General features: G+C 43.2%; 1 protein-coding gene across 1 annotated transcript in view; it reads right to left on the reverse strand.

Annotated features, from left to right (window-relative positions):
- The window catches only part of LOC128693148 (neural-cadherin), a 91,460-nt gene that overhangs the window by 25,911 nt on the left and 52,256 nt on the right, over positions 1 to 13,293 (reverse strand). Inside the window, exons 13-14 of the mRNA XM_070089561.1 lie at positions 6,568 to 6,967; positions 5,586 to 5,788 (exon numbers count right to left, since the gene is read on the reverse strand). Of these exons, the coding sequence (XP_069945662.1) occupies positions 5,586 to 5,788; positions 6,568 to 6,967 (603 nt within the window). The remainder of the gene's footprint in view (positions 1 to 5,585; positions 5,789 to 6,567; positions 6,968 to 13,293) is intronic.

Genomic DNA, 13,293 nt, shown 5'->3' on the forward strand with positions numbered 1-13,293 from the left:
CTTACCATGACTCCCAAGTCTTTTTCACATTCTGTATGACCAAGCTCTACTTCACCTAGATTATAGCTTCGAGGGTTATTTTCATTACCAAGGGCAAGTACCTTACACTTATCCACATTAAACTTCATCTGCCATTTCTCAGACCAAGACATTAATTTGTTCAAATCGTCCTGGAGTTCATTGCTATCCTCCTCAGAGTGAATTATACGGCCTATCTTTGTATCATCAGCAAACTTACTCATGTCACTAGTAATCCCTTCATCAAGGTCATTAATGTAAATTATGAACAAGAGAGGGCCTAAAACTGATCCTTGTGGAACGCCACTAGTGACTAATCCCCATTCAGATTTCACTCCATTAATGGTAACTCTCTGCTTTCTATTGGTAAGCCATGCCTCAATCCATGCTAGAACTTTACCTCCTATACCATGAGCTGCCACTTTTCTTAAGAGTCTCTTGTGAGGTACTCTGTCGAAGGCTTTACTAAAATCCAAATAAACAATAACATATTCCTTATCACTGTCAACTGGCTCAAATGTTCTATTGAAGAACGTCAGTAAGTTTGTCAGGCAGGAACGACCTCTCGTGAATCCATGCTGAGATTCATTTATCAAGTTATGCTCTTCAAGGTGACTTCTGATAATGTCAGCTATAATTGATTCTAATAACTTGCCCACTATAGATGTCAGGCTTATTGGACGGTAATTTGAAGGAGTGGACTTATCCCCTGATTTGAATATAGGAACCACATTAGCCATCTTCCACATCTCTGGCACAACACTGGTAAGGATGGACGCATTGAATACACTCGTTAATGGCTGACTAAGCTCCATCTTGCATTCCTTAAGTACCCTTGAAAACAACTCATCGGGTCCCGGGGACTTATTTTGTTTCAGTTTGTCTATCTGTTTAATAACCATGTCCCTCGTGACAGTAATATTAGTTAACTTAAATTCATCAGGAACTAAATAATTGAACATTAAAATGGTATGAAATACCGACAGATTGATAGGTAAGACACATATGCAACAGTTAGGTATCTTTATTTCGAAACGTTTCGCCTACACAGTAGGCTTCTTCAGTCGAGTACAGAAAGGTTGATAGAAGCAGAAGATACTTGAAGACGATGTAATCAGTCCATCACCCTTAAAGTTTTGAGGTGGTCAGTCCCTCAGTCTGGAGAAGAGCATTGTTCCGTTGTCTGAAACAATATTGTTTCAGACAACGGAACAATGCTCTTCTCCAGACTGAGGGACTGACCACCTCAAAACTTTAAGGGTGATGGACTGATTACATCGTCTTCAAGTATCTTCTGCTTCTATCAACCTTTCTGTACTCGACTGAAGAAGCCTACTGTGTAGGCGAAACGTTTCGAAATAAAGATACCTAACTGTTGCATATGTGTCTTACCTATCAACTAAATAATTGTTAATTACTGGAATCTCATTTACATCTTCCTGTGTAAAAACTGACAAAAAATAGTCATTAAATAAGGAACACATTTCCAGTTCATTATCCGTCAGCTGTCCATTCCCAGATTTCAGAGGTCCTACTTTTTCCTTCACCTTCGTCCTATACACTTGAAAGAACCCCTTTGGATTAGTCTTTGATTCATTAGCGACTCTAATTTCATAGTCACGTTTAGCCTTTCTAATCGCCTTTTTTACTTCTCTTTTAAGCTGAACATATTGGTGAGTAAGGTTAACCTCTCCTCTTCTGATGCGCCTATAAATTCCCCTTTTCTTCCCTAATAGATGCTTTAACCTCCTGTTAACCCATTTGGGATCGTTATTATTAGACCTAATTTCTCTCTGGGGAATGTATATACTCTGGGCACTGTGTACATTATTAAGAAAACAATCATAAAAGCAGATCCCTTCATATTCATAAGTATGATTATCGTCAATAAAATCATTAGCTAGAAAACCCCAATCAAGATTAGACAGATGTTCCCTAAGTCCATTATAATCGGCAGAACGAAAATCGGGGATTTTTACTGTATTATCATTATTCTTGCATTCCCAATTAATGCTAAAGGTGATGGATTTGTGATCACTTGCGCCAAGCTCTTCAGTGATCTCCAGATTATTCACTAGTGTTTCCTTATTTGACAAGACTAGGTCTAGCAAATTATTACCCCTGGTAGGTTCAGTTACACTCTGTTTCAGAAAACAGTCCTGAACTGTTTCCATGAAGTCACTGGACTCTAGATTACCTGTCAAAGAATTCCAGTCAATTTGGCTAAAGTTAAAGTCCCCTACTATGACTACGTTACTGTGTCCAGAAGCCCTAACAATTTCGTCCCAAAGAAGTCTCCCTCTATCGTGATCCAAGCCTGGAGGTCGGTATATTACACCTAGAATTAGTTTTTCTAGACCCTCCACGAACTCTACCCAAACAGACTCTGTTACTGCTCCATCTATTTTTATACCTGTTCTTATGCAACAATTAATATTTTCTCGAACATACAATGCAACTCCTCCCCCCTTCCCATTACATCTATCCACATTGAATAACTTAAATCCCTGAATATTACACTCAGCAGTCATATCCCGACTCTTTAAATCATACCACGTTTCAGTTAATGCAATGATATCAAAGTTCCCAGCACATGCTACCAAACGTAGTTCATTAATTTTATTTCTTGCACTTCTACTGTTAGCATAAAATACCATCATATGTTTTTTCTTCTGCACATTTTTCCTATTCATCTTTGTTTTTACAAAATTTCTGAAATTATCATTACCCAGAGTTACTCCATGACAGTTACTATTAAGATTCTTAATATCAGAGCATAAGTCAATATATCCATACTCATTATTAATCATTTCTAAACCCATACCTCTAACTAATCCTAGTTTAAAGTCCTAACAACCCCCTCAACTGAGTTAGCAAGAAAACCCACACCTGCCCTGGATAAGTGAACCCCATCCCTGGCATACATGTCATTTCGGCCATAGAAGTTGTCCCAGTTGTCAATGAATGGTACTGCATTATCCTTACAGTGTTTATCCAGCCAACAATTAATACCAATTGCTCTGGACAACCATTCATTACCAACACCTCTTCTTGGCAAAATGCCACATATAACAGGGCGCCCCCCCTTCTTCCTAATCATGTCTATAGCTGTCCTGAACTTTCTAACTAAATCCTCACTTCTACGCTTGCCTACATCATTGCCTCCAGCACTGAGGCAAATAATAGGATTGATCCCATTACCGTTCATGATGTTGTCAAGCCGGCTAACAATGTCCTCCATCCCAGCCCCAGGAAAGCATACCCTTTGTCTCCTACTCCTGTCCTTCAAGCAGAATGCCCTATCCATGTATCTAACCTGGCTATCCCCAACAACAACAATATTCTTACCTTCCTTGTCGTTCGTCGTGACGATCCCAGTAGTAGACTCACATTCGTCGGGTAGCACCGAGAATGCGTTGGAGGTTTCCACGGGAGTTTCCACAGCAGTCTCTTTCTTCTTCATCGTTTCTGGCTTTCCATTCGTCTTCTTGATCGTCAACTTCGTCGTCCCCTGCTGTCCAGCCACTGACCACGATCCCTTCTTGACCTGAGGACTCGAAACAGGAGGACTACTACGAATCCTCTTGTTTTCCTCGGTCAATCGCCGTATCTCCATCTTCGCTGCCTTCAATTCTTCCTTAAGTTGCTGGTAAAGTTGCTCGATGGAGGGCATCTTGGTTCAGTCCACGGGAGCAAACAAGACACTTCTTCACAGAGTTAAGTACAGGTCAGCACTCAAAGTACAGGTCACCACTCAAGAGCACACGAACAGGTCTTCACAGAGCTAAGTACACGTCACCACTGAGCTAAGTACACGTCACCACTGAGCTAAGTACACGTCACCACTGAACCTACCTGAGTCTTCCAGACGTAGACAGTCTTGGAACTTCAAGTTTCATGGAACCCACCTGAATCTTCCAGAGGTAGACAGCCTTGGCTTCGGGGTTCATGGAACCTACCTGAGTCTTCCAGACGTGGTCAGTCTTGGAACTCCGGGCTTCACGGAAACCTACCTGAGTCTTCCAGAGGTAGACAGTCTTGGCTCCAGGCTTCATGAAACCTACCTGAGTCTTCCAGAGGTAGACAGTCTTGACTCCAGGCTTCATGGAACCTACCTGAGTCTTCCAGAGGTAGACAGTCTTGGCTCCAGGTTTCATGGAACCTATCTGAGTCTTCCAGAGGTAGACATTCTTGGTTCCAGGCTTCATGGAACCTATCTGAGTCTTCCAGAGGTAGACAGTCTTGGCTCCAGGCTTCATGGAACCTACCTAAGTCTTCCAGAGGTAGACAGTCTTGGAGCTCCAGGTTTCACGGAACCTACCTGAGTCTTCCAGAGGTAGACAGTCTTGGAGCTCCAGGTTTCATGGAACCTACCTGAGTCTTCCAGAGGTAGACAGTCTTGGAGCTCCAGGTTTCACGGAACCTACCTGAGTCTTCCAGAGGTAGACAGTCTTGGAGCTCCAGGTTTCACGGAACCTACCTGAGTCTTCCAGAGGTAGACAGTCTTGGAGCTCCAGGTTTCACGGAACCTACCTGAGTCTTCCAGAGGTAGACAGTCTTGGAGCTCCAGGTTTCACGGAACCTACCTGAGTCTTCCAGAGGTAGACAGTCATGGCTCCAGGTTTCATGGAACCTACTGAGTCTTCCATAGGTAAACAGTCTTGGCTCCAGGCTTCATGGAACCTACCTGAGTCTTCCAGAGGTAGACAGTCTTGGCTCCAGGCTTCATGGAACCTACCTGAGTCTTCCAGAGGTAGACAGTCTTGGAGCTCCAGGTTTCACGAAACCTACCTGAGTCTTCCAGAGGTAGACAGTCTTGGAGCTCCAGGTTTCACGGAACCTACCTGAGTCTTCCAGAGGTAGACAGTCTTGGAGCTTCAGGTTTCACGGAACCTACCTGAGTCTTCCAGAGGTAGACAGTCTTGGCTCCAGGCTTCATGGAACCTACCTAAGTCTTCCAGAGGTAGACAGTCTTGGCTCCAGGCTTCATGGAACCTACCTGAGTCTTCCAGAGGTAGACAGTCTTGGCTCCAGGCTTCATGGAACCTACATGAGTCTTCCAGAGGTAGATAGACTTGGTTACAGGCTACATGGAACCTACCTGCGTCTTCTAGAGATAGACAGTCATGGCTCCAGGTTTCATGGAACCTACTGAGTCTTCCATAGGTAAACAGTCTTGGCTCCAGGCTTCATGGAACCTACCTGAGTCTTCCAGAGGTAGACAGTCTTGGAGCTCCAGGTTTCACGGAACCTACCTGAGTCTTCCAGAGGTAGACAGTCTTGGCTCCAGGCTTCATGGAACCTACCTGAGTCTTCCAGAGGTAGACAGTCTTGGAGCTCCAGGTTTCATGGAACCTACCTGAGTCTTCCAGAGGTAGACAGTCTTGGAGCTCCAGGTTTCACGGAACCTACCTGAGTCTTCCAGAGGTAGACAGTCTTGGCTCCAGGCTTCATGGAACCTACCTGAGTCTTCCAGAGGTAGACAGTCTTGGCTCCAGGCTTCATGGAACCTACCTGAGTCTTCCAGAGGTAGACAGTCTTGGAGCTCCAGGTTTCATGGAACCTACCTGAGTCTTCCAGAGGTAGACAGTCTTGGTTCCAGGCTTCATGGGGTTGTCGTTGATGTCGTCGACAATGACAGTAACAGTGTGGGTGGCAGCCACTCCCCCCGCGTCAGCCACCAGGACGCCCACCAGCAGCTGACGGTGCTCTTCCCTGTCCACGGCGCCCACTGTCCACACCTCCGCCCCTCCACGACCACTGTCAAGGTCTGTCAACAGGTGGAGGAGGAGCAGCACATGAGGCATGACGATCCCCCCAGGGTATTAACATATAAACGAACGAACATCACACACACACACACACACACACACACACACACACACACACACACACACACACACACACACACATACACACACACACTCATATATCTGAAGTGAGACGAATTATTCTGAAAAACCCAAGTTTACTTATGCAAGTGAGAAAATCTTGAGATCAAACGTCCTCCAAATTACGGAATGAAGAAAGTTACTTTGCACAGATTGCAGATACCGTATTTTTTTTCCTTATTATTTTCATTACTCTATTATGTTTAAGGACTAATAACTACCAGATGGTCATTAAGTCCTTAATGCACTTGATCATTAACAGTGACCAAGTGCATTGTGTTTGTTGCATAAACAAACACAATGTGTATATACCAGTGTCTATTATACAGAGATATACATTGCATATATCTGATTCTTTTAATATATGAAAGATTTTTGATGTTAAATAATAACAAAATGAATTAGAATAATGAATAGACTTTGTCCAAAGTTTGTAACTGAGAATTTTTTTTTTAATTCACCGAACCGAGATCGGATCTAAAATTTATTAACAAATTCGTAATATGGAAGTGTCTCAAATATTTCTGAATGAATTTACATACACAACAGCAATAAAATATGTGTGTACTAAAGGCTATTTAATTCTGATTAAAAGAAATGAGTGTATTAATTTTTTTTATGTGGTATGGAAATCAGTGAGGAAATATAATGTACTCACGAGGGTCGAACTTGAGTGCTATGTGGGCGAGGACGTGGGCGGGGTTGGTGGGCGCCAGGGAGAGGTTGAAGGGCGGGCCATGGCCCAGTGCCCACACGTCGTGGTCCGTGGCAGTAAGGGCACCCAGGAGTGTGGGGGCGGCACCTTCCGTCACATGGAAGAGTGTGGGTGGCAGCAGTACTGGTGGACTGTCGTTGACGTCAGTGACAGTGATGGTGAGGGTGGCAGTGGCAGTGAGGGGCGGCCGCCCACGGTCCACGCCCACGATCCTGGCCACACCTATAGCCCCGTCAGGAGCCTCGCGGTCCAGTCCACGTCTTAAGGTTACTGCTCCTTCAGAGTCGACGCTGAGAGCTCCCCAGGCTCCCTCCAGGTGGTAGTCCACAACACCTTCTCCACCCTGGCCACACAACATGTGCTCACATGTTTAATACATGTACTACAAATAAACAAATATACTTGAATGCTACCATATATATTTATATACACACAGCTTCAGTGCTTGTGTGTGTGTGTGTGTGTGTGTGTGTGTGTGTGTGTGTATGTGTGTGTGTGTGTGTGTGTGTGTGTGTGTGTGTGTGTGTGTGTGTGTGTACTCACCTAGTTGTACTCACCTAGTTAAGGTTGCAGGGGTCGAGTCCAAGCTCCTGGCCCCGCCTCTTCACTGGTCGCTACTAGGTCACTCTCCCTGGATCCTGACTCCACTACATCGCTTCCCAAACTATTCCACTTCCTGACTACTCTGTGGCTGAAGAAATACTTCCTAACATCCCTTTGATTCATCTGTGTCTTCAACTTCCAACTGTGTCCCCTTGTTACTGTGTCCAGTCTCTGGAACATCCTGTCTTTGTCCACCTTGTCAATTCCTCTCAGTATTTTGTAAGTCGTTATCATGTCCCCCCTATCTCTCCTGTCCTCCAGTGTCGTCAGGTTGATTTCCCTTAACCTCTCCTCATAGGACATACGTCTTAGCTCTGGGACTAGTCTTGTTGCAAACCTTTGCACTTTCTCTAGTTTCTTTACATGCTTGGCTAGGTGTGGCTTCCAAACTGGTGCCGCATACTCCACTATGGGCCTAACGTATACGGTGTACAGGGTCCTGAACGATTCCTTATTAAGATGTCGGAATGCTGTTCTGAGGTTTGCTAGGCGCCCATATGCTGCAGCAGTTATTTGGTTGATGTGCGCTTCAGGAGATGTGCCTGGTGTTATACTCACCCCAAGATCTTTTTCCTTGAGTGATGTTTGCAGTCTCTGACCCCCTAGACTGTACTCCATCTGCGGTCTTCTTTGCCCTTCCCCAATCCTCATGACTTTGCACTTGGTGGGATTGAACTCCAGGAGCCAGTTGCTGGACCAGGTCTGCAGCCTGTCCAGATCCCTTTGTATTTCTGCCTGGTCTTCGATCGAATGAATTCTTCTCATCAACTTCACGTCATCTGCAAACAGTGACACCTCGGAGTTTATTCCTTCCGTCATGTCATTCACAAATACCAGAAACAGCACTGGTCCTAGGACTGACCCCTGTGGGACCCCGCTGGTCACAGGTGCCCACTCTGACACCTCGCCTCGTACCATTACTCGCTGCTGTCTTCCTGACAAGTATTCCCTGATCCATTGTAGTGCCTTCCCTGTTATCCCTGCTTGGTCCTCCAGTTTTTGCACTAATCTCTTGTGTGGCACTGTGTCAAACGCCTTCTTGCAGTCTAAGAAAATGCAATCCACCCACCCCTCTCTCTCTCTTGTGTGTGTGTGTGTGTGTGTGTGTGTGTGTGTGTGTGTGTGTGTGTGTGTGTGTGTGTGTGTGTGTGTGCGTGTGTGTTCATATACACACTCTGGGTGCTGGAATATTACATATACAAACACAATTAGCTGTCAGGAATTTCAATATGCACAGTAACAAGTATGACGGGTGATATTTGATGGCAATTGTACCTACGTCTGTCTGTCTGTCTGTCTGTCTGTCTGTCTGTCTGTCTGTCTGTCTGTCTCATTCTCTTCTCTACCTCGTCACATTATGTTTCCAATATTCATATTATTATTATATCAGAATATGTACATATCTTTATAAAATTACACACACACACATACACACACACACACACACACACATACACACACACACACACACACACACACACACACACATGCACACACACACACACGCTTACACACACACATACACATATATCTTCACATTGCCTCTCACAGATCTTGGAAGGGAATTAACAACGCGTCCATTTCCCCATGTTATAAGTATGCAAATTTGTCCACCACTATGACTGCTCCTTGAAAAAGACAGTACAAAAACTGTACTGTTTTTGCACTTGATATATATTTTTTGGGAGGGAGGGGGTACATAGCCTTAAAAAAAATTCGTACAACACATGAATTTATTATTACACTCGAGACGACTCCGAAATTTACATTAAAATGAATCTCGTGATTTGCTTACGAAATGCTTGGACTTGAGTGTAGCAGTGATCTGTATGCAGAAGTTTGTGCCTTTTACCCACGACACCACCCTTCGTCTCCTCCTACTCTTCTCCCTACTGCTACTCCTCTTCTTCCTCTTCTTCCTCTTCTTCCTCTTCTTCCTCTTCTTCCTCTTCTTCCTCTTCTTCCTCTTCTTCCTCCCCCCAGAGAACGGTTTCAGGAGACAGTCTTGTGTCCCCTTTACGTTGTACGGTCGCCAGACACTTTCACCCGAAGTCAACAGTGAATTACGGTGACTGTAAAGCTTCTGTCACCTCGCCAGTAGTCGCCTTCATCTGACTTTCTAAGAGTTCCTAAACAAAATATTCTTTATGGGTGAAAAAGAAACTACCGTTGACGCAGTTAGCGAGTCCAGGTATGCGCGTACAAGAGTGCAAATCCAGGAACGCGAGTACAAGAGTGCGAATCCAGGAACGCGAGTATAAGAGTGCAAATCCAGGAACGCGAGTACAAGAGTGCGAATCCAGGAACGCGAGTATAAGAGTGCAAATCCAGGAACGCGAGTACAAGAGTGCGAATCCAGGAACGCGAGTATAAGAGTGCAAATCCAGGAACGCGAGTACAAGAGTGCGAATCCAGGAACGCGAGTAAAAGAGTGCGAGTCCGGGAACGTTAGTACAAGAGTGCGAGTACAGGAATGCGAGTACGAGAGTGCGAATCCAGGAACGCGAGTAAAAGAGTGCGAGTCCGGGAACGTTAGTACAAGAGTGCGAGTACAGGAATGCGAGTACAAGAGTGCGAATCCAGGAACGCGAGTACGAGAGTGCGAGTCCAGGAACGTTAGTACAAGAGTGCGAGTCCAGAAACGTTAGTACAAGAGTGCGAGTACAGGAATGCGAGTACAGAAAAGGAGTACAGGAAAGCATACAGAAGCCCATTGTACACAAACAACCTATAACGACATTTTGGTCAGACTCGGACCATTTTGTAATAAGTCTGGTTGTTCTATAGAAACTTACAATAATTTGGTTAACGTGAGTTGTGTGGAGGCGGGAAGAGGTGGAGGAGGAGGGGGAGGAGGAGGAGGAGGAGGAGGAGGAGGAGGAGGAGGAGGAGGAGGAGGAGGAGGAGGAGGAGGAGGAGGAGGAGGTGGAGGAGGAGGAGGAGGTTAGTGTTTACTCCAACAGGCTGCATGTCCAGGTTAATTAGATCTACATCAATGTTAAGTGGTTTAACATGGATGTTATGAGCCCTGGCTTCAACATTGACTGCTCTACTGGCACACACACACACACACACACACACACACACACACACACATTCCAGGAGCTAAGATTCGACCCCTGCAACCACAAATAGGTGAGTACATACATGCACACGCACACCATACACAGTTTTAAGACGAGGTATGACAAGGCTCAGGAAACAGAGAGAGAGAGGACCTAGTAGTGATCAGTGAAGAGGCGGGGCCAGGAGCTGAGTCTCGACCCCTGCAAGCACAATTAAGTGAGTACACACACACACACACACACACACACACACACACACACACACACACACACACACACACACACACACACACACACATCAATTTTTACCACTCAAATATCTTTTGAAATCATGTATCTGCTATGGATGATCACCCACCTGTCTCCCCTACTTGGGAAAAATCATACACCTCTCCCCCCCTAGTATAGAAATATACAATCATCAGTTCTCATGGTGGGACGCATATTATGTTGATGTAATAGAGGGAGTCACTTGAGGGAGTCACTTGAGGGAGACACTTGAGGGAGACACTTGAGGGAGACACTTGAGGGAGACACTTGAGGGAGACACTTGAGAGAGACAACTGCGGGAGAGTTTGACGAGGACTCCAACAGAGACTGAACTGGTAAGTACACTGACAGTTTACAAAGAAACTGGGATATAGAATTTGATCACTATTAATTGTTATGAATTCTCCTTCTTCTTCTTCTTCTTCTTCTTCTTCTTCTTCTTCTTCTTCTTCTTCTTCTTCTTCTTCTTCTTCTTCTTCTTCTTCTTTTTTTTTGTTTTTTCTTCTTCTTCTTCTTCTTCTTCTTCTTCTTCTTCTTCTTCTTCTTCTTCTTCTTCTTCTTCTTCTTCTTCTTCTTCTTCTTCTTATTATTATTATTATTATTATTATTATTACTATTATCATCATTGTTAATATAATTATTATTGCTCTTATTATTATATTCACAAGGAAGTAATAAGCTCAACTTAGAGCCAAGGAAAAGGAGAATAGCTCTATTTCTTTGAGTATGAGTCCTTTACTGGCCAAAAAAGGCACTTCCCCTTACCCTTTTTATGAGTACTAAATTTTAACATATATCTTGCACAGTTAACATTTTATTCATTGTCTCAATATATCTATCTATATATATATATATATATATATATATATATATATATATATATATATATATATATATATATATATATATATATATATATATATATATATATATATATATATATATATATATATATATACGCAATAAGATCACAGTAAACAGATGATTTCAGAATATGCAAAACAACCCCTCTGAAAGAATAGAGAAATTCCAAGCGCTTTCGTGACTACTCACATTATAGTTCCTTGATAATGTGAGTAGTCACGAAAGCGCTTGGAATTTCTCTATTCTTTCAGAGTGGTTGTTTTGCATATATATATATATATATATATATATATATATATATATATATATATATATATATATATATATATATATATATATATATATATATATATATAGTAAAAATAAAAGTCAAAAGTCTTCTTCTTTCAGCTATGACATAAGTGTTATATCCTTCATCTGTATCCTACACCTCTATCCTACACTTCTATCCTACACCTCTCTCCTGCACCTATCTACCTCTAGCGCAGGAAGCTCCTCGTGTCTCGGCCTCGTGTACCAGACATCAAAAAATAAAACTGCATATTGGTTCTGGCCAGATTTTGCCGAGGCGGTCGAATGCCGTCTACACATTGTTATTGGAAAGTCGTTGTCTGTAATGACGCTGAAATCTGCCTGACAAAATAGGGCAGCAAAAACGACTCTCTGAAAATACAAGGAAAAAAGAATTTAAAGCAATTGTGTATTTGTTTTAATATAATTCTGGTGCCCTTTGACCTCATATATGGGGGAGTTACTGTTTGCTGGAAGGTGAAAATGGGTGTTGCTGCTGTCAGAACATCAGATTTTATGTGGATACTGATAGTACAATGTTCGTTTTACAGGAGGTGTGAGGGATAGAGCAGGTATCCCTGAGATATACGTGAGGGGCAAGTCCAAGGGCTCTCAGGGTAAGAGCAATGATATGACATCAGGTTTTCACTGGTTTCGTGGTATGATGACTTTGGGTACTGGTGGAACGCCCTCAGTTACCTCCTTCTCAAGCATTTATCCTTCGCTTGAAAGTTCTCACCTCAGCATTCATATCAGTCACCAGTTTTCCTTCACTCAGCTAACTTAGATTCAAAGTATGCAAGTGTTCTCCTTCGTCACTCATGAAAGTTAGGTCCTAAACCCATTCAGGGTCAGAAAATGTTTCTTGATCTCCTTTCCCAGTGAGATGTCACTTACATGACGCAACGGGGATAAAAAATCGTTTAAGAACCCTAACCTCCGCTCAACTACCTGACCTCTGCAAGGTTCAACACATCCCCAGAGTCTCCCTTTATGACAGACCAGAAACTTTGAAATTGTCGATGTTTCAGGTCATTATACTTAGTAAAATTTATGCCTGACACAATAACACTCATCACGTTTTCGAACTGCCGAATCATACTACACAAAGCCTGATGGCGAATCATGTAGTGAAAATTTCATGAGTTCAGTGTTCAGTTTTGAAATAGATTCTGTTATTTCTTGCATCAAGACAAGTTTAACTCCCAGTCATGTTCCCTCCAACATCGACTGTCACACTTCTCAGTTTGTTTGTAATTTAAATCAGCGTTAATTACCAGGGAGGAAAATGTAGTGGTGGGAACTGAGCAAGAGTGTCGCCCTTCAACGCAAATATTTCTGAATTAAATGAACATACACATACACGAAGTGTTGTTGTTACTCTCAGTGTTGTTACTCTCAGTGTTGTTACTCTCAGTGTTGTTACTCTCAGTGTTGTTACTCTCAGTGTTGTTACTCTCAGTGTTGTTACTCTCAGTGTTGTTACTCTCAGTGTTGTTACTCTCGGTGTTGTTACTCTCGGTGTTGTTACTCTCAGTGTTGTTACTCAGTGTTGTTACTCTCAGTGTTGTTACTC

This window comes from Cherax quadricarinatus, chromosome 28, assembly GCF_038502225.1.
Source record: "Cherax quadricarinatus isolate ZL_2023a chromosome 28, ASM3850222v1, whole genome shotgun sequence".
NCBI lineage: Eukaryota > Metazoa > Arthropoda > Malacostraca > Decapoda > Parastacidae > Cherax > Cherax quadricarinatus.